The 25629-nt window shown below is 63.1% G+C and overlaps 1 protein-coding gene across 1 annotated transcript; it reads right to left on the bottom strand.

The window, feature by feature from the left end:
- Positions 1–321: 321 nt before the first annotated feature.
- LOC104485692 (transmembrane protease serine 9-like) lies at positions 322–19058 on the bottom strand. Its single transcript, XM_086771645.1, has 12 exons — positions 19022–19058; positions 17034–17196; positions 15213–15466; positions 13460–13596; positions 11728–11878; positions 10090–10154; positions 8437–8725; positions 4881–4973; positions 4621–4783; positions 3403–3656; positions 1236–1372; positions 322–474 (listed from the first exon to the last, which is right to left on the bottom strand). The coding sequence occupies exons 1-12, from the start codon at positions 19056–19058 to the stop codon at positions 322–324; spliced, it is 1896 nt and encodes a 631-aa protein (XP_086627771.1).
- Between the last annotated feature and the right edge of the window lie 6571 nt (positions 19059–25629).

The raw sequence follows: 25629 nt of genomic DNA, 5'->3' as shown, positions 1-25629 counted from the left end.
GGGCGTCTCCTCTGGGATCAGGCCTTGCTGGACGGCCAGCAGAGATCGCGTCGGGCAACCGTCTTCTCTTGGTTACCCTGGTTGAGTTGGCCAACGCCCTTCGGCTTGGAGGACTTGCCCGCCAGCGTTCCGAGGTTGAAAGGACAACGTTTCCCACCGGCCGTCACAACGCTTTAATTTCTCCTGCCTCCCAGCCACCCTCTCGCCAGCTGACTCCGCCCACAGCCTCCGTCGTCGTGTGTGTCCCCCCCCCCCGCCCCCGGCGAGCGGCGGTGAGGCGGGCGAGGTCCCTCCGACCTCGGGCGCTTGCTGGAGAGGTCGTTAGTTGTCCTTCATGACCTTCTGGATCCACTGGGCGTATCTGCAGACCTTGGTGTAGACGCCGGGTCTCCTGGGCTGCCCGCACTTCTCCATGCCCCACGAGACGATGCCTTGGAGGGTCCTGTTGCAAACCAGGGGTCCTCCGGAGTCACCCTGCGGAGAGACGTGGTGTGAAGCCCCCTCCCCCACCCAGGGTCGCCCAACCCTCCTTGGCTTGGCCGACTCGCTGCGGCTTGACCCCGCCGTCGGTGGGGGGGGTCTCGTTGGGTTGGGTGACTTCTCTGGGTTGGCCGACCGTTGTCGGGTTGCCCAGCCGTCGTTGGGTTGGCCAACTGCCATTGGGTGGGTCACCTCCGACTGGTTTTCTCACCCTTTTTTTTGGGGGGGTTGATCATCTACAACTGGGTGAACCACGCCGTGACATTGACCTGGCCAACTCTTGAGTTGTCCCACCATGGTTGCGTTGGGTGACCGACTCTTGTTGGGTCAACCAATGCCCGGTGGCTTCTTTAACCATCGCTGGGTTGGCCAACCACCCCAGTGGGTTGCCCAAATCTCTTTGGGTTTTCCAACCATTGCCAAGTTGGCCAATTCTACTTGCGTTGGCCAACCCTTGTAGGGTTGAAGAACCAAGAGCAGGTTACTCAGCTCCTCTTGGATTGGCCAACTGTTGTTGAGTTGGCCAACTGTTGTTGATTTGGCCAACTAGGGATGACTCGGCCAACCCTTGTTTGGTGAAAGATCACCGGGTCGGCCAACCCTCACTGGGTCATGTGCCAACAGAAGACGACCCCGTCGTGATGCCAAGGGGAGGCGCCTCTCCCGTCCCCGGGGCCACCTTGGTGACAACCCCCGGTGGAAAACGGGCGACGGCGGAGGGCGGGGAGGGGGGGGAGGGGCGTTTTTGGCCGTACCTGGCAGGAGTCCCTACCGCCTTGGAGGCTCCCGGCGCACAGCATGTTCTCGGTGATGGAACCGGGGTAGAACCGGCGACACTCGGCCGTGGAGAAGATGGTGACGTTGACGCACTGCAAGACGTCCGGGTAAGAGACTGAGACGGGCACCGCAGGGCGGGGGAGGGGAGAAGAAAGAAACCAGAGCAATCGACCCGGGCACCGGCAGAAACGCTCGTCCCCCACCCCCACCGCCTCCCGAAACCCTCCCGGCGCCGCCGCCTCCCCCCTCCCGACCTCGGGGGAGCTTCTCCGGCGTCTTTCCGGGGAGAAAAAACCCGCCGTTTGGGGGCGTTTGCGAACCCCGGGGGGGTGGCGCCTCCTCCCCCGGGGGGATTTCTGGGGTGGGGGAGGGAAGCTCCGGAAACGGCGGCGGGTTTTGGGCGCCGTCGTCCCGAATTCCGTCCTGTCTCGCTCATTTCCTCCGCTTCCGTTTTAGGATGTTGCCGTTTTACCCGATTTCAGCGATATTTTTTTTTTATTATTTTCTTCTGGATTTCCTGTTTTAATTTCGTTCTCTGCACTGTTTAACCGAATTTGGTTTAATTTTATTCTTCTTCGATTTTTTTTTTTTTTTCATTTAATTTCTCTCGGATCGTCATTGCCTCTGCTTTCTCCCTCCCCCGCCTTTCCCCGGTTCCCGTTTCCTTCCGTAGAAATCCACCCTCCCGACTTCTCCTTGAAGCCGCTTTTCCCTTCCTGGGACTTTCCGCGGATTCGGGGTTTTCCCTCTTCTTTCTCTTCGTTGGCTTTGGGGTAAATGAAACGAATTTCTTCATCTTGGGGGTGAACCAACCGGATTTCCCGTTCTTGCCTTCCCTTTCCTCCTCTGTTGCCCTTTTTTTGTTCTCATTTCTTTAGGAGACAACCCAGGTGTCCTGGAGACCCAGATGTCCAGGAGAGGACCCAGATGTCAAGAAGAGGACCCAGATGTCCAGGAGATGACCCAAGTGTCCAGGAGATGACCCAGATGTCAAGAAGAGGACCCAGATGTCCAGGAGAGGACCCAGGTGTCCAGGAGATGACCCAGATGTCCAGGAGAGGACCGAGATGTCCAGGAGAGGACACAGTTGTCCAGAAGAGGACCCAGATGTCAACAAGAAGACCCAGATGTCCAGGAGATGACCCGGGTGTCCAGGAGATGACCCAGATGTCAAGAAGAGGACCCAGGTGTCCAGGAGAGGACCGAGGTGCCCAGGAGGGGGAATTGGATGTTCAGGAGAAGACCATGAGATCTGGGAGGGGACCCAGGTGTCCAGGAGAGGACCCAAGCACTCCTGAGAGGACCAAGATGCCAAAGAGATGACCCAGATGTCCAAGGGGGAAACCCACACCTCCAGGAGAGAACCCAGGCCTCCAGAAGACCACCTAGATGTCCAGGAGACCACCCAGAGGTGTGAGAGAGGATCCAGGCACTCCTGAGAGGACACCAGTGCCCAGGAGGGGTCTTGGGTGTCCAGGAGAAGAATCAGGTGTCCAGGAGAGGACCCAGCTGTCCAGGAGAGGACATAGGTGCCCAGTAGGGGAACTGGGTGTTCAGAAGAAGACCAGGACATCTGAGAAGGGGACCCAGGTGTCCAGGAGAGGACCAAGATGCCAAGGATGTCCAATGGGGGAACCCACACCTCCAGGAGAGAACCCAGATGTCCAGGAGAGGACATAGGTGCCCAGAAGGCATCTTGGGTGTTCAGGAGAAGACCCAAGTGTCCAGGAGAGGACCCTGAGGCCCAGGAGAGCACGTAGGTGTCCAGAAGAGGACGTAGGTGCCCAGAAGAAGACGTAGGTGCCCAGGAGGGAAACTGGGTGTTCAGAAGATCCAGGCATCTGGTTGGAGACCCAGATGTCCAGGAGAGGACCCAGATGTCCAGGAGAGGACCCAGATGCCCAGAAGAGGACATAGGTGCCCAGAAGAAGACGTAGGTGCCCAGGAGGGAAACTGGGTGTTCAAAAGATCCAGGCATCTGGTTGGAGACCCAGATGTCCAGGAGAGGACCCAGATGTCCAGGAGAGGACCTCGGTGTCCTGGACAGGGCTCATGAGAGGACCATGGAGGTGACCTCCATGGAGGGGACCCCACATCTCTAGGAGAGGACCCAGACCTCCAGAAGAGGCCACGGGCGCTGGGTACCTTCCGGGGAGGTGGTGGCCCCCCATCCCGAGGTGGTGCAGGTGGTGCCGGGCTCCGGGAGGCAGGAGGCCACGGGGATGGGCTGGATGGTGTCGGTGAGGGTGACGGGCGTCAGGAGCTTTATCATCATGATGTCGTTGTCCTTGGTGGTGGGGTCGTAGTCGGGGTGTGGCACAAACGTCTGCACCATCTTCTGCGTCTCGCCCCGCTCCCGCGCGTAGAGGTTGTGCTTGCCCAGGCGGACGGTGGTGATCCTGCGGCAGGCCGGGAGGGACGCGTGGGACGCGCAGCGAAGGGGGCCGGGACCGCGAGGTCACGCTGCGGCCACGGGCGGGGCGGGGCATGGCTGGGAGGGGGGGGACACGGGCAGCCTGGCCCGCGTGTGGGACATGGGGCACACGGTGGGACACGGCGTGGCATCATGTTTTGGACATGGGGTCTGCAGCATGGCCAGGACACGTGTGGGACATGTCATGACCCACATGTGGGACATGGGGTCTGCAGCATGGCCAGGACACGCGTGGGGCACAGGGTCTGCAGCATGGCCAGGACATGCGTGGGACATGTCATGACCCACGCGTGGGACATGGGGTCTGCAGCACGGCCAGGACACACGTGGGACATGGGGTCTGCAGCATGGCCAGGACACGTGTGGGACATGTCATGACCCACATGTGGGACATGGGGTCTGCAGCATGGCCAGGACACATGTGGGACATGTCATGACCCACATGTGGGACATGGGGTCTGCAGCATGGCCAGGACACGTGTGGAACATGCCATGGCACCACGCGTAGGACATGGGGTCTGCAGCATGGCCAGGACACGTGTGGGACATGGGGTCTGCAGCATGACCAGGATACGTGTGGGACATGCCATGGCACCACGCGTAGGACATGGGGTCTGCAGCATGGCCAGGACACGTGTGGGACATGCCATGGCACCACGCGTGGGGCACAGGGTCTGCAGCATGGCCAGGACACGCGTGGGACGTCACGGCCCATGCACGAGATCGTGCACGCACGACACACGTGAGGCACAGCACAGCCAGGCCGCGTGTAGGCCTCGGCACGGCCACGACCCGCGTGGGACCACGACCCGCGTGAGCCGCGGAGACCGCCACACGTGCGCAGCGGCACACCGGGGGGGGGTCCGGGCCGCGCCGGAGGCGGGGGAGGGTTGGGAGTGGGGGTGGGGGACGACACGCGCCGCCCTTACCCCGGCGTGGTGCAGTGGGCCGCCGTCACCACCCAGCGCCGGCCCACGAGGACGCCGCCGCAGTACAGCTTGTACATGTCGAGCACGGCCGCCTGCCAGGGCTGCGAGTGGGGCCTGCAGGCCTCGCCCCCCACCACGCGCGTTTCGCCCGCCGCCGAGGGCGCTGCCGGGGTGAAGACGCCCGTCAGTGCCGCCGCCCGCGCCGCCCGCGCCCGCCGGCCGGCCCCCCCCCCCCCGCCCCGCCCCGCCCCTGCACTCACCCGCGGACGCCACCAAGACCAGAGTTCCCAGCAGCCTCACGCTGGCCCAGAGCCTGGGGGCCGCCACGGCTCGCGACTCCATGGCCGTGGCCGCTGTGGGGCGGAGAGGTTAGTCCCACGGTGTTGTGGGGGGGGTCGGTGTCTCGCCATTTTCAGGGTCTGCACCCCTCCGCCCAGCCGCGCAATCCGCCCCGTCATCGCGCTTTCGCAACGGTGACATCATAATCCCCGGTGCCACGGTTGGCAATCAACACAGTCATCGTTAACGAGGCCGGTAATTACGGGCCCCACCAACTCCTCCGCCGCCCCCTCCTTGTCTTCAGGCGATTGACCTCCCAGCACCTCGCGCTGCCCCGGGGTGCCTCCCCGGGGCTGGGGGTTGTGGGTCCCGGCCCCTTCCCCCGCGGCTGGGGGTCACGGTTCTTCAGGGCTGTGAGTTGGAGGCACCCTTGGGTGTGGGTCATTGCTCCCCACGGACATGGGTGGTGGGTTGCGAGGATGTGGGTCATTGCTCCTGGTGGTTGTGGGTTGTGGTTCCCCATGGCCGTGGGTCATGGAACCCCGTGGGTCATGGAACCCCCTGGGTCTTGGATCTTCACAGGTCATGGCTCCCCATGGCCATGGGTCATGGATCTCTTGTGGTTCCCCATGGCCATGGGTCATGGATCTCCATGGGTCATGGATCTCCATGGGTCATGATTCTCCATGGCCATGGGTCACGGTTCCTTGTGGGTCCTGGCTCCCCATGGCCATGGGTCATGGATCCCTCATGGTTCCCCATGGGTCATGGATCCTTGTGGGTCATGGATTTCCATGGGTCATGGTTTCCCATGGCCGTGGGTCGTGGATCCCCATGGGTCATGGATCCTTGTGGGTCATGGATCTCCATGGGTCATGGTTCCCCATGGCCGTGGGTTGGAGGCACCCATGGCCATGGGTCATTGCTCCCCACGGAAGAGGTCTGTGGGCCCCCTGGAAGTGGGTCAAGCCTCCACGTGACCGTGGGTCACGGTTCCCATGGCCAGGGGTTGGAGCCACCCATGGGTGTGGGTCACCACTCCCTGTGGACACGGGCCGTGGGCCCCACGGATAAAGGAAATGGGTCCCACGGGAGGGGGGGCATTGCTCCCCACGGACATGGGAGGTGGGCCCCATGGAGACGGGGGGTGGGCCCCATGGAGGGGGGTTGTGGCTTCCCATCAGGTGAGGTGGGGGGTGAGGGAGGAAGGCTGAGGATGAAGAGGACGGAGAGAGAGCGGAGACGGAAGAAAGGGCGGACGTGGGGAAGGAGGGAGGGGGCCAGCACGGAGAAGGAGGGAGGGACGGAGATCAAGGACGGAGGGGTGGAGCAAGCACGGAGAAGGAAGGACGGATGGAGAAAATGTGGAGGAGAAAGGATGGATGGATGGGGCAAGAACGGAGAGATGGAGTGATCATGGAGAAGGAGGGATGGATGGAGATAAGGAATGGAGGGATGGAGGAAGGGTGGAGAAGGAAGGAAGGATGGAGTGAACGTGGACAAGGAAGGAAGGATGGAGGTCAGGGATAGGTCAGACACGGAGAAGGAGGGATGGAGGGACATCAGGGATGGGTTGGACACGGAGAAGGATGGAGGGACATCAGGGACGGGTTGGACACGGAGAAGGAGGGATGGAGGGACATCAGGGACGGGTTGGACACGGAGAAGGATGGAGGGACATCAGGGATGGGTCGGACACGGAGAAGGAGGGATGGAGGGACATCAGGGACGGGTTGGACACGGAGAAGGAAGGATGGACATCAGGGATGGGTCGGACACGGAGAAGGATGGAGGGACATCAGGGATGGGTCGGACACGGAGAAGGAAGGATGGAGGGACATCAGGGATGGGTTGGACATGGAGAAGGATGGAGGGACATCAGGGATGGGTCGGACACGGAGAAGGATGGAGGGACATCAGGGATGGGTCGGACACGGAGAAGGAAGGATGGAGGGACATCAGGGATGGGTTGGACATGGAGAAGGATGGAGGGACATCAGGGATGGGTCGGACACGGAGAAGGATGGAGGGACATCAGGGATAGGTTGGACACGGAGAAGGATGGAGGGACATCAGGGATGGGTTGGACACGGAGAAGGAGGGATGGAGGGACATCAGGGACGGGTTGGACACGGAGAAGGATGGAGGGACATCAGGGATGGGTTGGACATGGAGAAGGATGGAGGGACATCAGGGATGGGTCGGACACGGAGAAGGATGGAGGGACATCAGGGATAGGTTGGACACGGAGAAGGATGGAGGGACATCAGGGATGGGTTGGACACGGAGAAGGAGGGATGGAGGGACATCAGGGATGGGTTGGACACGGAGAAGGATGGAGGGACATCAGGGATGAAGCGGCCAAGAGGAAGGGATGGATGGCGACCAGGGTGGAAGGGACGACCACGGACCGTGACTTCTTCCAGAGGGACCCCACCGCCGCCCGCCCCACCGCCCTCACCCCGGCAAACCTCTCCGTAGATCCCCGCTGCGCCCCGCCGGGGGGCCGGGGGCGTGGGGTCACCCCGCTCCTCTCCCGGCCGACGTCCCGGACGGAGGGGTGACCTCTTCTTGTCTCGCGTCCCCTTCACCCCGACCTCCGCCCCGCGCCGCCGTCCCGGCCCGGCCCGGCCCGTCCCGCCCACGCGGGCGCCGCCGTTTTATACGGGCGTGGGGGCCCGGCCCGGCGCGTCCCACCCCGGGCGTGAGGACGCCTCGTCACCGCCTCCCCTAATCCCTCGGCGCTTCCCCGGCACCGCCTCGCTTCAGAGGAGGCGGCGCGTCTTGATTGGTCGGTTGGCGCCGGCGAGGTGGGGCGGGAGGGGGGGTCGGCGGCCGCCCATTGGCTCGCCCCGGGGCTGGACGGCATCGGCGGGGGGGAGATGCTGATTGGGCAGTCGGTTCTGGAGACGCGGCGACGCCGGTAGGTCAAGCCGAGGCAGATGATTGGTTGGCCATGAGGGAGGCAAACCCGTGCCATTGGCCAGCGGCTTTGGACGCCAACCCGATCCGATTGGCCAACGGCTTTGGAAGCTCGCGCACGGTGGTGTTGAAGACGCGGACGTCTTCATTGGCTGACGGCCTTGGAGAGTGACCTGTGCTATTGGCCAGCTGCCTCTGGAAGCCGGCAGGTCCCACTGGCCAGTGCTGGAGACCAGCGCGTGCTGGTTGGCCAATCGGCTTTGGAGACCTTGGCCAACCACGTTGGAGACCAGCATGTACTGGTGGGCCAACCAGCTTTGGAGACCTTGGCCAACCACATTGGAGACCTTGGCCAACCACGTTGGAGACCTTGGCCAACCACGTTGGAGACCAGCACGTGCTGGTTGGCCAACCACGTTGGAGACCTTGGCCAACCACGTTGGAGACCTTGGCCAACCATATGGGAGACCTTGGCCAACCATATGGGAGACCTTGGCCAACCACATTGGAGACCAGCACGTGCTGGTTGGCCAACCGGCTTTGGAGACCTTGGCCAACCATGTTGGAGACCAGCGCATGCTGGTGGGCCAACTGGCTTTGGAGACCTTGGCCAACCACGTTGGAGACCTTGGCCAACCATGTAGGAGACCAGCACATGCTGGTTGGCCAATCGGCTTTGGAGACCTTGGCCAACCACGTTGGAGACCATCATGTACTGGTGGGCCAACCAGCTTTGGAGATCTTGGCCAACCACGTTGGAGACCATCGTGTACTGGTTGGCCAACCGGTTTTGGAGATTGGCAAGTGTTGGTTGGCCAATCAAATTCAGACGTCGGCACGTGCCAATCGGCTGGCCAGCTTTGGAGGCCAGCTGATTGGCCAGGCAGCTGGCCGGCTTTGAGGGCTGCAGCAGAAGACCAAAGGTGCTGCGTGTGGTTCTCCAGCACTTTGGTGGAGATCACGGTCAACACCTGCGTGCACACGGAGACCCCCTGCGCGAGAACATGCCTCCACACGTCTGCGACACACGTCCGCGTGTCCATGACACGTGTCCACAACACGCGTCCCCCATCCACAACACGCATCCGCACATCCACAGCACGTGTGCACACGTCCGTGACACATGTCCACAACACGTGTCCACGTGTCTGTGACACACTTCTGCGTGTCCACGACACATGTCCACACGTCCGCTACGCAAGTCCACACATCTGCAACTCGTGTCCACGTGTCCACAACACGCATCCACCGCACATGTCCATGACAGACGTCCACAACACACGTCCGCTACGCATGTTCACGTGCCCACACATCCATGACACACATCTGTACATCCATGATACACGTCCACGTGTCCACAGCACGTGTTGTCACGGCCACAGCACGAGTCCGTGTCCACGCATCCATGTCCGCAGTACGTGTTTGCATGTACGTGACACGTGTCCACGTCCACCACACGTGTCCGCAAGCCCGTGACACACGGTCGCACATCCACAACACGCGTCCACACGTCCAGGTGTCCGTGACACGTGCCCACAACACACGTCCGCACGTCCACACGCCCACCACACGTCTATGACACGTCAAGGACACGCGTGCACACCTCCACACCACGCGTTCTCCTGCCTGTGCACGCCCACCCCCGGCTGCGCGCTCGCGCTAGAGGGTGCTGTCACCCCGTGCCGCTCGCACGCTCACGGGGGGGCGGGGCTTCTGGCCGAGGGGGCGTGGCCAGGGGGTGGAAAGGGCGGGGCTTAACCCCGTGTAAATGGCGAGCGGGCCCGCTGGGCGTAAGCGGTGTAAACAGGGCGCAGCGGCTTGGCGGGCGGAGCTGCACGCCACCGGCTTGGCCCGACTGGTTCTCTCGGTGCGGGGGGGTGGCGGGGGGAGCCTCGTTAGCGGCCGCCTCGTTAGCGAGCTCTTAATTGGCTCCAATTAGGGCGCCCACGCGCTGCCGGGAGGAGCCAGCTCCCTGCCGCGCTCCCGGTTCGCGGCGGCCGTGACCCCGGGTGGCCTCGTGGGTGGGGGGGGGGACACGACACACGGGCCGTGGCCTCCAGACACGGACACGCGTGGTGGTGACACGCCAGCCGTGGCCACCGGGCTGGACATACGTGGCGGTGGGTCACCATCCGTGGCTTCCCGAGCTCCTCCAGGCTTGGACATGCGCGTCCTCTTGCTGTGGACATACGTGGCCTGTAGAGGTGGACATGTGGTCTCCAGACCTGGACACGCGTGGTCACGGATTGCCAGCTGTGTTCACCAGACCTGAACATACGTGTTCTCCAGACCCGGACACGTGTTCTCCAGACCTGGACACGTGTTCTCCAGACCTGGACGCACGCACGGTCCAGACGTGGACACATGTCCTGTAGACGTGGGCAGATGTTCTACAACCTGGACATGTATCCTTCAGATCTGCACACGCGTGTCCTCCAGGCCTCAACGTGTGTCTTCCACAACCGGACACGGGTTGCCCGTCAGCACCAGATGTGTGGTCGGAGGTTGCCACCATGGCCACCAGCATCGGTTACACATGGCTATGAGTTGTCCACCATGGCCACCAGCACCAGACGTGTGGTTGGAGGTTGCCACCGTGGCCACCAGCACCAAACATACATGCCCACGAGTTGTCCACTGTGGCCACCAGCACCGGATGTGTGGTTGGAGGTTGCCACCGTGACCACCAGCACCAGATACACATGGTCACGAGTTGTCACCATGACCACCAGCACCAGATACATGATTGGAGGTTGCCACCGTGGCCACCAGCAACAGATATACGTTGTCACCATGACTACCAGCACCAGATACATGGCTGGAGGTGGCCACGAGTTGCCACCATGGCCACCAGCACAGGATTCACATGGTCACGAGTTGTCCACCATGGCCACCAGCACCAGATGAGTGGTTGGAGGTTGCCACCGTGGCCACCAGCACCAAATACACGTGGTCACGAGTTGTCCACCACGGCCACCAGCACCAGATGAGTGGTTGGAGGTTGCCACCGTGGCCACCAGCACCAAGTACATGTGGTCACGAGTTGTCCACCACGGCCACCAGCACCGGATGTGTGGTTGGAGGTTGCCACCATGGCCACCAGCACCAAATACACGTGGTCACGGGTTGTCCACCACGGCCCCCAGCACCGGATGTGTGGTTGGAGGTTGCCACCGTGGCCACCAGCACCAAATACACGTGGTCACGGCTTGTCACCATGACCACCAGCACCAGATACATGATTGGAGGTTGCCACCGTGGCCACCAGCAACAGATATATGTTGTCACCATGACCACCAGCACCAGATACATGATTGGAGGTTGCCACCGTGGCCACCAGCAACAGATATACGTTGTCACCATGACCACCAGCACCAGATACATGGCTGGAGGTGGCCACGAGTTGCCACCATGGCCACCAGCACAGGATTCACATGGTCATGAGTTGTCCACCACGGCCCCCAGCACCAGATGTGTGGTTGGAGGTTGCCACCGTGGCCACCAGCACCAAATACACGTGGTCACGAGTTGTCCACCGTGGCCACCAGCACCGGATGAGTGGTTGGAGGTTGCCACCGTGGCCACCAGCACCAAATACACGTGGTCACGAGTTGTCCACCGTGGCCACCACCCCCAACCTTCAGAACTCGGGCAATTTCCTCACCACGCTCGCGGTGGCCACCCTCGCCCCACCCCTCTCCCCAGCCCCGCGGTGTCCACGGTGGAGCCACGGGACGGCGGAAGGTGGCCACGTCTCACAGGGCTTTATTCCAGGAGCTCCTCCCCGGGGGGGAGAAGGGAGAAGATGACCCCCCCCGTGTTTTGGGTGGGGGGACGCGGTGAGGGGGAGGGCTTTCCCTTTTTTTTTTTTTGGGGGGGGGTGGGGGGGCGTGGCTCAGGGGCGGCTGTTCCTCCTCATGGTGTCGTGGATCCAGGCGGTGAACTCGCAGACGCGGGTGTAGACGCCCGGCTTGCCCTCCTGCCCGCAGACCTGCATGCCCCACGACACGATGCCCTGCAGCTCGGCCCCGCACACCAGCGGGCCCCCCGAGTCGCCCTGCCGGAGAGAAGCACCCCGTGAGCCGGCCCCACGGCTGGGCCCGCCCCCCCGCCTCCCGCCTCGACTCCACCCCACGGAGAACCGTCAAGCCCCGTGGTTCTCCTTCGGGCGCCGCCGCGTCCTGTGGGGTCGAGGCGTGGAGGCCAGCGTGCTCTGTGGGGTCAAGACCTGGAGATAACCAGGTCTCATGGGATCAACGGGTGGAGACCACCATGTTCTATGGGGTCAGGGCATGGAGACCACCATGTTCTATGGGGTCAACGTGTGGAGATCACTACATTGTATGGGGTCAAGGCTTGGAGACCACCAGGCCCTATGGGATGAGAGCATGGAGGCCACCATGCTCTGTGGGGTCAAGACCTGGAGATAACCACGTCTCATGGGTTCAACGGGTGGAGACCACCATGTTCTATGGGGTCAGGGCATGGAGACCATCATGTCCTGTGGGGTCAACATATGGAGATCACCACATTGCATGAGGTCAAGGCTTGGAGACCACCAGGCCCTATGGGATCAGAGCATGGAGACCACCATGTTCTGTGGGGTCAATACCTGGAGATAACCAGGTCTCATGGGTTCAACAAGTGGAGACCGCCGTGTTCTAGAGGGTCATGGCATGGAGACCACCATGTTCTATGGGGACAAGACATGGAGACCACCATGTTCTATAGGCTCAGGGCATGGAGACCACCATGTTCTATGGGGTCAACGTGTGGAGATCACCACATTGTATGGGGTAAAGGCATGGACATCACCATGTCCTACGAGGCCAAGGCTTGGAGACCACCAGGCCCTATGGGATCAGAGCATGCAGACCACCATGTTCTGTGGGGTCAAGACATGGAGACCATCATGACGTATGGGGTCCATGTGTGGAGATCACCACATTCTGTGGGGTCAATGTGTGAAGACCACCATGTTCTATAGGGTCAAGGCATGGAGACCACCATGTTCTATGGGGTCAAAACGTGGAGACCATCATGTCCTATGAGGTCATGTGTGGAGATCACCACATCCTATAGGGTCAATGGATGGAGACCACCATGTTCTGTAGGGTCAGGACATGGAGGATCACCATGTTCTATGGGGTCAAGAGGTGGAGATCACCGTGCCCTGTGGGGTCAATGGCTGGAGACCACCATATTCTATAGGGTCAGAGCATGGAGACCACCATGACCTGTGGGGACAAGACATGGAGATCACCACGTCCTGTGGGGTCAATGTTTGGAGATCACCACGCCCTTTGGAGTCAAGGCACGGAGATGACCATGTCCTGTGGGATCAATGGGTGGAGACCACCATGTTCTAGAGGGTCAAGACACGGAGACCACCATGTTCTATGGGGTCAGGGCATGGAGATCACCACGCTCTATGGGGTCAGGGCATGGAGACCACCATGGCCTATAGGGGGCCATGAGGTCCCCCAAGATCACGGAGCTGGGTTCCTCCGCTGGTCCTCAATGTCAAGTGGGCAGGATGCCCCCACCCCAGTTCTTCTCCACGGGGGTCTCTCCTCAGGGATGGGGTGGGCGGAGCCACCTGGACCCCGCCCTGTCGGGGGCAGGGGTCAGCACCTACCTGGCAGGAGTCGGTGCCCCCCGAGCTGACACCGGCGCAGAGCATGTTCTTGGTGATGCCCTTGGGGTAGAGCTTGCCGCATTCCTCGTTGGGTATGGTGTAGACCACGCCGCACTGGAGAACGTCGGGGAAGTACCCTGGGGACAGCGGGACACGGTCGGGGGGCCGGGCACACGCCTCAGCCCCGGGGGAAGGGTCCCAGGGGAGCCCGAAAACGGTGGGACCCTCTCCCTCCCAGGGTGACGTGGGCGGTGACACCCCACCGTGGGAGGTGACACCCCACCGTGGGAGGTGACCTCAAGATGAGGGATGGATGGCCACCTCGGAGGTGGTTTGGAGTCTCCTGAGGTCGTGGCATGGACCTGGTGGAGAGCGGAGACCCCCACAGCCAATCCATGGACGGTTGATGGACCCAAGCCTCCTTCTGGGGGAGATGCCCCCAAGGTGCTGAGATGCCCACAAGATGCTGAGGTACTCCCAAAACCCTGAGATGTCCCCCAGATGCTGAGATGTCACGGGACACTGAGGTGTCTCCAAGATGCCAAGATGTCTCCAAGACCCTGAGATGCCCCTAAGACCCTGAGATGTTCCAAAGACATTGAGATGTCCCCAAGATGCTGAGATGGCCCCAAGGTGCTGAGATGTCCCCAAGGTGCTGAGATGCCACAAGACATTGAGATGCCCCCAAGACCCTGAGATGCCACAAGACACTGAGATGTCTCCAAGATGCTGAGATGCCCCCAAGATACCGAGATGTCCCCAAGATGTTGACATGCCGCCAAGATGCTGAGATGTCCCCAAGAACCTAAGTTGTCCCCAAGACCCTGAGATGTTCTGAAGACATTGAGATGCCCCCAAGATCCTGAGAGATCCCTGAGATGGCCCCAAGAGATTGAGATGTCCTCAAGATGCTGAGATACCCCAAGACCCTGAGATGTACCAAAGACACTGAGATGTCCCCAAGAAGCTGAGAGGTCCCCAAGACCCTGAGGTGTCCCCAAGACCCTGAGATGCCACAAGACACTGAGATGTCTCCAAGATGCTGAGATGCCCCCAAGATACCGAGATGTCCCCAAGATGTTGACATGCTGCCAAGATGCTGAGATGTCCTCAAGACCCTAAGTTGTCCCCAAGACTCTGAGATGTTCTGAAGACATTGAGATGCCCCCAAGACCCTGAGAGGTCCCTGAGATGGCCCCAAGAGATTGAGATGTCTCCAAGATGCTGAGATGCCTCCCAAGACCCTGAGCTGTCCCCAAGATGCTGAGATGTCCCCAAGACCCTGAGATGTTCCCAAGGTGCTGAGATGCCACAAGACATTGAGATGTCCTCAAGTCCCTGAGATATCCCCAAGATCCTGAGATGTTCCAAAGACACTGAGATGTCCCAAAGACGCTGAGATGCTTTCAAGGTGCTGAGATGTTCCAAAAGACGCTGAGATACCACAAGATCCTGAGACGTCTCCAAGACGCTGAGATGCCCCCAAGACCCTGAGATGTCCCCAAGGTGCTGAGATGCCACAAGACATTGAGATGTCCTCAAGTCCCTGAGATATCCCCAAGACCCTGAGATGTTCCAAAGACCCTGAGATGCCTTCAAGGTGCTGAGCTGTCCCCAAAGACGCTGAGATGCCACAAGATCCTGAGATGTCCCCAAGATGCTGAGGTGCCCCAAGACCTTGAGATGCCCCCGAGACACTGAGGTGCCCCAAAAATGCTGAGATGTCTCCACGGGCATCTCAGTGGCCACCTACCTTCAGGGCTGCTGGTGCTGCCCCAGCCCGACACGATGCACTGGGAGTTGGGCGGGGGACAACGTCTGGGGAGGGCCACGGGTTGGACGTGGTCGGTGAAGCGGGCGGGCTTCTGGAGCTTCAGCAGCATGATGTCGCTGTCGTGGCTGGTGGGGTTGTAGTTGGGGTGGATGAAGGCCTTGGCCGAGCTGATGCACTGCTCCGTCCCCTCTTTGGTCTTCAAGCTGTGGTCGCCCATGCGGATGGGGATGGGGCTGGACAACGGGGTGGAGAAAAGACCACGGGGAGGTTCCCTGGTGGGCCACGGCCGTGCCAGAGAAGGTCCACGTGGTGGAGGTTGGGGAGGAGCTCCGGAGAAGGCTCCTCCCTCCCCGTCACCGGACGGGGAAACCGAGGCTCGGAGTCACCCAGCCGGGGTGGGCCAAGGAGACGCGTGTCCTCCCTGGTCCCAGCTGAAGGAGAACCGGCTCCGACCTGAGGACCCAGAGGTCCCAGTCGCTCTCCAGGACCCTGAAACTGGGATTTTCCTCCCCGGTTTTCCTGCCGGCACCGGGCCAGGAGGAGCTCGGGCCACCAAAACCTGGAGGAACCGCCCCACGTCCGCCTCCAGGAGATGGCTTGGGCACCCGTGGAGCTGGGATGGTGGCCTCCACGGTCCTCCCCATGGGGTTCCCTGCCCAGGCCAGTCGCACCAGTGCCACGGGCTCCTCAAACTGGTTTGTCCCCCTCCACCCAATTCGTTCTGGTGGGAACGGGGAGAGGAGGAGACCTTTCTTCAGGCTCAGTGGTCGGTCACCGCGTCTGGGGGACGTTCAGGTGGTGTTTGACCAGCCGCCCCACGAGGCCACCCCCTGGTTGACTCAGGTGGCCAAGGGTGGAGACCTCCACGGGAGATTGAGGTCCCGACATGGTGGCCACGGCCGACCCAGTGGGATGGTCCTGTTGGGAGCCCACCTGGATGGTTGCGGTGGTCAACCCAACGGGGTGGTCATGTTGGGAGCCCACCTGGATGGTTGTGGTGGTCAACCCAGTTAGGTGGTCAGACCAGTTAGATGGTCATGTTGGGAACCCACCTGGATGGCTGTGGTGGTCAACCCAGTTAGATGGTCAGACCAGTTAGATGGTCATGTTGGGAGCTCAACTGGATGGTTGTGGTGGTCAACCCAGTTAGATGGTCAGACCAGTTAGATGGTCATGTTGGGAGCCCACCTGGATGGTTGTGGTGGTCAACCCAGTTAGGTGGTCAGACCAGTTAGATGGTCATGTTGGGAGCCCACCTGGATGGTTGTGGTGGTCAACCCAGTTAGGTGGTCAGACCAGTTAGATGGTCATGTTGGGAACCCACCTGGATGGTTGTGGTGGTCAACCCAGTTAGGTGGTCAGACCAGTTAGATGGTCATGTTGGGAGCCCACCTGGATGGTTGCGGCGGCCGACCCAACGGGATGGATGGTCATACTGGGAAGCCAAGGGGCTGGTGGCCTTGGGAAGCCAATGGGATGGTCGTGCTGGGCCGCAGAGGTGGCCTCCTCTCTGCCCAGCAGTCAGCCACCCAGTCCCAACTGGTTGACCAGCACCACGGTTGGTGGGAAGAAATGGATCCCAGAAGGCTGTGGGGCGGGGAGGAGGACCTGCGCTAGAGACAACCCCACCACGACCAGCTCTACCTTGGAGGTTCTCCACCCGCCTTGAGGTCCAGGTCCTACCACCACCAGGGCCACATCCACCTCTTGGTGGACATCTCCTGGTGGTTCACGGCCAAAGAGGGGACCCGCCCCCAACCACCACCCCCGCCCCACGGCGTGGGCCGGTGCCCACCCCACCTCTTGGTGTCGCAGTGGGCGGCCGTCAGCACCCACGACTTCCCGATGAGGACCCCACCGCAGTGGATGTTCTTCTGGGGGCCCAGGAGGACCACCTGGTAGGGGTGGCGCTTCTTCTGGCAGCTGTGGCCCCCCACGATCCGGTTCTCGTCCCCCACGGCCGCTGCGGGAGCGGAGACGGGGCTCAGCACCCCCCAGTGCCTCCCAGTGCCCTCCCAGTGCCCCCCCAGTGCCTCCCAGTGCCCTCCCAGTGCCCCCCCAGTGCCTCCCAGTGCCTCCCAGTGTCTCCCAGTTGCCTCCTAGGGAGCCCCCTGGGCCACCCAGCACCTCCCTGTGTCACCCCAGTGTCCTCCCAACTCTCCCTCCCAGTATCCCACTTCTCCCCACTCGCTGCCTCCCAGTGTCTCCCAGTTCCCTCCCAGTGCCTCCCAGTTCCCTCCTAAGGGGTCTACTGGGCCCCCCAGCACGTCCCTGTGTCACCCCAGTGTCTTCCGTTCCTTCCCAGTGTCCCACCATTTCCCACTCGCTGCCTCCCAGTGTCTCCCAGTGCCCTCCCAGTGCCTCCCAGTTCCCTCCTAAGGGGTCTACTGGGCCACCCAGCACCTCCCTGTGTCACCCCAGTGTCCTCCCATCTCTTCCGTTCCTTCCCAGTGTCCCACCATTTCCCACTCGCTGCCTCCCAGTATCTCCCAGTGCCCTCCCAGTGCCTCCCAGTGCCCTCCCAGTACCCTCCCAGTGCCTCCCAGTGCCCTTCCGGTTCCCTCCTAGGAAGCCCCCTGGGCCACCCAGCACCTCCCTGTGTCCTCCCAGCTCTCCCTCTCCCTCCCAGTGTTCCCAGTGTCCCACCACTTCACACCCATTGCCTCCTAGTGTCTCCCAGTGCCCTCCCAGTGCCTCCCAGTTCTTTCCCAACACTGCCTCCTTCCCACTTCACGGCCCCCAGTGCCTCCCAGTGCCTCCTTGCATCACACCATTTCCTCCTGCTCCCTGACAGGTCTTCCCAGTAGCCTCCAGTTCCCTCCCAGCTTCCCCCAGTTCTCCCCAGCTCCCTCCCAGTACATTCTCAGCACCTTCCAGTTCCCTCCCAGTGCCCCCAGTTCACCCACAGCTCCCTCCCAGTACCGGTTCCGTGCTGCCTATTGCCTCCCAGTGCTTCCTGTTTCCCTCCCACTCACACCAGTATGCTCCCAGTGTCCCCAGTTCACCTCCAGCTCATTCCCAGTACTCCCCAGTGCCTTCTCAGTGCCTCCACTGGCCCCCAGTGCCCTCCCAGTACCTTCTACTCTCTCTCTGCCCCAACCAGTGCTCCCCAGTGCCCTCCCAGTGCCCTCCCACCACCTTCTAGTGCTCTCCAGTTCCCTCCCAGTGCCCCCACTTCAATCCCAGTGCCTCCCAGCACCCCCAATTGCCCTCCCAGCACCTCCCAGCGCTCCCCAGTGCCCTTCCAGTGCCCCCAGCATCCCCCCAGCATCCTCCCAGTGCCCCCCACTGGCTAGCAACACCCTCCCAGCACCCCCCCCCAGTGGCCCCCAGTGCCCTCCCAGCACCCTCTAGGGCTCCCCAGTGCTCCCCAGTGCCCTCCCAGTGCTCCCCAGTGACCTTCCAGTACCTCCCAGTGCCCCCTAGAACCCTCCCAGGACACCCCAGTGGCTCCCAGTGCCCTCTGGTGTCCTCCAGTACCCTCCCAGTGCCCCTCAGTGCCCTCCCAGCATCATCTAGCACCCCCCAGTGACCCCCCAGTGCCCTCCTAGTGCCCCCCAGTGCCCTCCCAGAGCTACCTAGTAGATCCCAGTGCCCCCCAGTACCCTCCCAGTGCCCCCCAGTCCCCCCCAGTGCCCTTCCAGCGCCCCCCAGTGCCCTCCCAGTACCCCCCAGTACCCTCCCAAAGCCTCCCAGTGCCCCCCAGTACCCTCCCAACGCCTCCCAGTGCCCCCTAGTGCCCTCCCAGCGCCCTCCCAGTGCCCCCCAGTGCCCCCCAGTGCCCTCACCAGCGGCCAGGAGCAGCAGCGGCAGGAGGCGCTCCATGGCGGGCGGCAGCGGGAGGAAGAGGAGGGTGGCGGGCGCGGGGCCCAGCCCCTTAAATCCCAGTGGGGCCCCGCCTGGGCTGGGGCCACCCGCAAGGGAGCGCGGCCGGTCGGGGCGGTCGCACCGTCCCGCCACACCCCGGCCCGGGGCATCCCAGTGCCTCCCAGTGCCTTCCTAGGGCCTTCCCAGTGCCTCCCAGTGCCTTCCCAGGGCCTCCCAGTGCTTCCCAGTGCCTTCCCAGTGCCTCCCAGTGCCTCCTGGGGCCTCCCAGTGCCTTCCCAGGGCCTCCCAGTGCCTCCTGGGGCATCCCAGTGCCTTCCCAGGGCTTCCCAGGGCCTCCCAGTGCCTTCCCAGGGCCTCCCAGTACCTCCTGGAGCCTCCCAGTGCCTCCCAGTGCCTTCCCAGGGCCTCCCAGTACCTCCTGGAGCCTCCCAGTGCCTCCCAGTGCCTCCTGGGGCATCCCAGTGCCTTCCCAGGGCCTTCGCAGTGCCTCCCAGTACCTCCCAGTGCTTTCCCAGCGCCTCTTGGGGCATCCTAGTGCTTCCCAGTGCCTCCCAGTGGTTCCCAGTGCCCTCCCAGTGCCTCCCAGTGCCTGCCCAGGGCCTCCCAGTTCCTCCCACTGCCTTCCCAGAGCCTTCCCAGTGCCTCCAGTGCCTTCCCAGTACCTCCTGGGGCCTCCCCGTGCCTCCCCGTGCCTTCCCAGTGCCTCCCAGTGCCTTCCCAGGGCCTCCCAGTGCCTCCCAGTGCCTTCCCAGGGCCTCCCAGTACCTCCTGGGGCCTCCCAGTGCCTTCCCAGTGCCAACCAGTGCCTTCCCAGTGCCAACCAGTGCCTCCCCAGTGCCTCCCAGTGCCTTCCCAGGGCCTCCCAGGGCCTCCCAGTGCCTCCCAGTGCCTTCCCAGGGCCTCCCAGTGCCTTCCCAGGGCCTCCCAGTACCTCCTGGAGCCTCCCAGTGCCTCCTGGGACCTCCCGGTGCCTCCCAGTGCCAATCAATGCCTCCCAGTGCCTCCCCAGTGCCTCCCAGTGCCTTCCCAGTGCCTCCCATTGCATCCTTGTGCCTCCCAGCATTCTCCAGTGCCTCCTAGTGCCTCCCAGTACAACCCAGTATGTCCCATTGCCTTCCAGAGCATCCCAGTATATCCCAGTGCCTCCCAGCATTTGCCAGTAAATCTCAACACCTCACAGTGTCTCCCAGCCTGTCCCAGTGCTTACCAGTGCCTCCCAGTTCATCCCAGTGCCTCCCAGTGCCATTCTATTCCTCCCTGACAGTCCCAGTGCCCTTCCCAGTGTGTCCCAGTGCCCTTCCTGTCCTTCCCAGTTCCTTCCAGTTCACCCCAACATCTATCTAAGCTTTCCTGTCCTTCCCAGTATGTCCCAGTGCCCTTCCCAGTGCCTCCCAGTGCCCACCCTATCCTTCCCAATGCCCTTCCTGTGCCTCCCAGTGCCCCCCAGTGCCCTTCCTGTGCCTCTCAGTGCCTCCCAGTGCCATTCTATTCTTCCCTGTCAGGTCACCCAGTATGTCCCAGTGCCCTTCCCAGTGGCCTTCCTATCTTTCCCAGTGCCTCCCACTATCCCCCAGTGCCTCCCAGTGCCCTTCCTGTGCTTCCCAGTGCCACCCAGTGCTGTTTTCAGTGCCTCCCAGTTCATCCCAGGGCCCGTCCTGTGCTTCCTAGTTCCTCCCAGTGCCCTTCCTATCCTTCCCAGTGCCTCCCACTATCCCCCAGTGCCTCCCAGTGCCCTTCCTGTGTCTCTGCCCCCGGGGACCCCCCGGCCCCGTCCCGCGCCCGGCCGGGTCCCGCCGCCAACTGGGGCGACCAGTTGGGGCACCCGGAGGTGGCGCTGGGGCGGCCGGTTCGGCGCTGGGACGGGGGGACGGGGGAGGAGGCCGCCCCTGGGGACGCTTGGGTGTCCCCAACGCCAAAACCCGATGTCACCAACGGGGACGGGCGCCCATCGCAGGTCCCAAGGTGTCCCCAGGGTGTCCCCAAGGTGTCCCCAGGGTGTCCCCAGGGTGTCCCCACGGTGTCCCCACGCTGTCCCCAGGGTGTCCCCACAGTGTCCCCAGGATGTCCCCACGCTGTCCCCACGCTGTCCCCAAGGTGTCCCCAGGGTGTCCCCAGGGTGTCCCCAAGGTGTCCCCAAGGTGTCCCCAGGATGTCCCCATGCTGTCCCCAGGGTGTCCCCCACGGTGTCCCCACGGTGTCCCCAGGATGTCCCCATGCTGTCCCCAGGGTGTCCCCACGCTGTCCCCACGCTGTCCCCAAGGTGTCCCCAAGGTGTCTCCATGCTGTCCCCACAGTGTCCCCAGGGTGTCCCCAAGGTGTCCCCACGGTGTCCCCAGGATGTCCCCATGCTGTCCCCAGGGTGTCCCCACGGTGTCCCCACGCTGTCCCCAAGGTGTCCCCAAGGTGTCTCCACGGTGTCCCCACAGTGTCCCCAAGGTATCCCCACGCTGTCCCCAGGGTGTCCCCACGGTGTCCCCAAGGTATCCCCACGATGTCCCCAAGGTATCCCCAGGGTGTCCCCAGGGTGTCCCCACGCTGTCCCCAGGGTGTCCCCAGGATGTCCCCACAGTGTCCCCAGGGTGTCCCCACAGTGTCCCCACGCTGTCCCCAAGGTGTCCCCAGGGTGTCCCCAGGATGTCCCCAAGGTGTCCCCAGGGTGTCTCCAAGGTGTCCCCATGGTGTCCCCAGGATGTCCCCAGGATGTCCCCATGGTGTCCCCACGCTGTCCCCAAGGTATCCCCAAGGTGTCCCCACGCTGTCCCCAAGGTGTCCCCACGGTGTCTCCACGCTGTCCCCACGGTGTCCCCACGCTGTCCCCACAGTGTCCCCAAGGTATCCCCAGGGTGTCCCCACGCTGTCCCCAGGGTGTCCCCAGGGTGTCCCCAAGGTGTCTCCACGCTGTCCCCAAGGTGTCCCCACGGTGTCTCCACGCTGTCCCCACGGTGTCCCCACGCTGTCCCCACAGTGTCCCCAAGGTATCCCCAGGGTGTCCCCACGCTGTCCCCAGGGTGTCCCCAGGGTGTCCCCACGCTGTCCCCACGCTGTCCCCAAGGTGTCCCCACGGTGTCTCCACGCTGTCCCCACGGTGTCCCCACGCTGTCCCCACAGTGTCCCCAAGGTATCCCCAGGGTGTCCCCACGCTGTCCCCAGGGTGTCCCCAGGGTGTCCCCAAGGTGTCCCCAGGGTGTCCCCACGCTGTCCCCAGGGTGTCCCCAGGGTGTCCCCAAGGTATCCCCAGGGTGTCCCCACGCTGTCCCCAGGGTGTCCCCAGGCTGTCCCCAAGGTATCCCCAGGGTGTCCCCACGCTGTCCCCAGGGTGTCCCCAGGCTGTCCCCAAGGTATCCCCAGGGTGTCCCCAAGGTATCCCCAGGGTGTCCCCACGCTGTCCCCAGGGTGTCCCCAGGGTGTCCCCAAGGTGTCCCCAGGGTGTCCCCACGCTGTCCCCAGGGTGTCCCCAGGGTGTCCCCAAGGTATCCCCAGGGTGTCCCCACGCTGTCCCCAGGGTGTCCCCAGGCTGTCCCCAAGGTATCCCCAGGGTGTCCCCACGCTGTCCCCAGGGTGTCCCCAGGCTGTCCCCAAGGTATCCCCAGGGTGTCCCCACGGTGTCCCCAGGGTGTCCCCAGGGTGTCCCCAAGGTATCCCCACGCTGTCCCCAAGGTATCCCCAGGGTGTCCCCACGCTGTCCCCAGGGTGTCCCCAGGGTGTCCCCAAGGTGTCCCCAGGGTGTCCCCACGCTGTCCCCAGGGTGTCCCCAGGGTGTCCCCAAGGTATCCCCAGGGTGTCCCCACGCTGTCCCCAGGGTGTCCCCAGGCTGTCCCCAAGGTATCCCCAGGGTGTCCCCACGCTGTCCCCAGGGTGTCCCCAGGCTGTCCCCAAGGTATCCCCAGGGTGTCCCCACGGTGTCCCCAGGGTGTCCCCAGGGTGTCCCCAAGGTATCCCCACGCTGTCCCCAAGGTATCCCCAGGGTGTCCCCACGCTGTCCCCAGGGTGTCCCCAGGGTGTCCCCAAGGTGTCCCCAGGGTGTCCCCACGCTGTCCCCAGGGTGTCCCCAGGGTGTCCCCAAGGTATCCCCAGGGTGTCCCCACGCTGTCCCCAGGGTGTCCCCAGGCTGTCCCCAAGGTATCCCCAGGGTGTCCCCAGGGTGTCCCCAGGGTGTCCCCAGGGTGTCCCCAAGGTATCCCCAGGGTGTCCCCAGGCTGTCCCCAAGGTATCCCCAGGGTGTCCCCACGCTGTCCCCAGGGTGTCCCCAGGCTGTCCCCAAGGTATCCCCAGGGTGTCCCCACGGTGTCCCCAGGGTGTCCCCAGGGTGTCCCCAAGGTATCCCCACGCTGTCCCCAAGGTATCCCCAGGGTGTCCCCACGCTGTCCCAAAGGTGTCCCCACGCTGTCCCCAGGGTGTCCCCACGCTGTCCCCCCCAAAGTTCTCCTGAACTTCTCCCCCTGAGGGACACCACCCCCTGGCCCCGAGCAGCCGATGTCCCTCCAGGACCCCAAGATCTGGGGACACCCACGCGCTTCCCCCTTCCCGAGCCCCTCCAGGCCTTCACCTAATTAGAAGACTAATTAGCGCTAACGAGCCACCCTGTCCCGTTCCAGACGCCCGCGGACCTCCCGCGAGGTCCCCGCGTCCCCGCAGACCCTGGGTGACCTCGCCTTCCCACCAGGCTCCCAATTAGCCCTGCCTCCGCTCCTCATTAATGCCTTCATTAATTGGGTCGTTAATTAGGGCGGGGTCCTCACGGCTGACGGAGCTACCTCGAGAGTTTGGGATTCGGCCGAGGATTAATTACCTCCGTTAATTAGTCTCATTAATTAGGCCCTTTCCTCAGTTGGGGGGGGTGAGGGGGAGCCCACGTCTCATCCCGAATGCGGGGGAAGGTTTCTCGTTAACGTTAACGAGGGAAATCCGTCCAGGTGGCTCATTAACTGGTTGTTCCCCCCCCAAATCCAGTTACTCGCCCAGTTTCCACTGCCCCCCCTCCCCAGTGCCCCCAGTTCCCACTGCCCCCCAATCCAGTTCCCCCCATCTCCCACTGACCCCCACTCCCCAGCACTCCCAGTGCTCCCAGTTCCCACTGCCCCCTAATCCAGTTCCCCCATCTCCCACTGACCCCCACTCCCCAGCACTCCCAGTGCTCCCAGTTCCCACTGCCCCCCAATCCAGTTCCCCCATCTCCCACTGACCCCAGTCGCCAGTGCTCCCAGTGCCCCCAGTTCCCACTGCCCCCCAATCCAGTTCCCCCATCTCCCACTGACCCCCAGTCCCCAGCACTCCCAGTGCTCCCAGTTCCCACTGCCCCCCAATCCAGTTCCCCCATCTCCCACTGACCCCCAGTCCCCAGCACTCCCAGTGCTCCCAGTTCCCACTGCCCCCAATCCAGTTCCCCCCATCTCCCACTGACCCCCAGTCCCCAGCACTCCCAGTGCTCCCAGTTCCCACTGCCCCCCAATCCAGTTCCCCCCATCTCCCACTGACCCCCAGTCCCCAGCACTCCCAGTGCTCCCAGTTCCCACTGCCCCCCAATCCAGTTCCCCCATCTCCCACTGACCCCCACTCCCCAGTGACCCCCAGTGCCCCCAGTTCCCACTGCCCCCAATCCAATTACGCCCCTCAATTCCCAGTGACCCCCAGTGCCCCCAGTTCCCACTGCCCCCCAATTCCCAGTGAGCCCCAGTGCCCCCAGTTCCCACTGCCCCCAATCCAGTTCCCCATCTCCCACTGCCCCCCACTCCCCAGTGCTCCCAGTGCCTTCGGTTCCCACTGCCCTCCAAATCCCCCCAAATCCAGTTATGCCCCCCAATTCCCAGTGACCCCCAGTGCTCCCAGTTCCCACTGCCGCCCAATCCAGTTCCCTCATCTCCCAGTGACCCCCAGTGCCCCCAGTTCCCACTGCCCCCAATCCAATTACGCCCCTCAATTCCCAGTGACCCCCAGTGCCCCCAGTTCCCACTGCCCCCCAATTCCCAGTGAGCCCCAGTGCCCCCAGTTCCCACTGCCCCCAATCCAGTTCCCCATCTCCCACTGCCCCCCACTCCCCAGTGCTCCCAGTGCCTTCGGTTCCCACTGCCCTCCAAATCCCCCCAAATCCAGTTATGCCCCCCAATTCCCAGTGACCCCCAGTGCTCCCAGTTCCCACTGCCCCCCAATCCAGTTCCCCCCATCTCCCACTGACCCCCACTCCCCAGCACTCCCAGTGCTCCCAGTTCCCACTGCCCCCAATCCAGTTCCCCCATCTCCCACTGACCCCCACTCCCCAGCACTCCCAGTGCTCCCAGTTCCCACTGCCCCCTAATCCAGTTCCCCCATCTCCCACTGACCCCCACTCCCCAGTGACCCCCAGTGCCCCCAGTTCCCACTGCCCCCCAATCCAGTTCCCCCCATCTCCCACTGACCCCCACTCCCCAGCACTCCCAGTGCTCCCAGTTCCCACTGCCCCCTAATCCAGTTCCCCCATCTCCCACTGACCCCCACTCCCCAGCACTCCCAGTGCTCCCAGTTCCCACTGCCCCCCAATCAAGTTCCCCCCATCTCCCACTGACCCCCGTCCCCAGTGACCCCCAGTGCCCCC

This window comes from Chlamydotis macqueenii, unplaced genomic scaffold, assembly GCF_036417535.1.
Source record: "Chlamydotis macqueenii isolate bChlMac1 unplaced genomic scaffold, bChlMac1.mat HAP1_SCAFFOLD_136, whole genome shotgun sequence".
Taxonomy (NCBI): Eukaryota; Metazoa; Chordata; class Aves; order Otidiformes; family Otididae; genus Chlamydotis; species Chlamydotis macqueenii.
The sequence above is the reverse complement of the archived record's forward strand: the minus strand, read 5'-3'. Positions and strand labels throughout refer to the sequence as shown.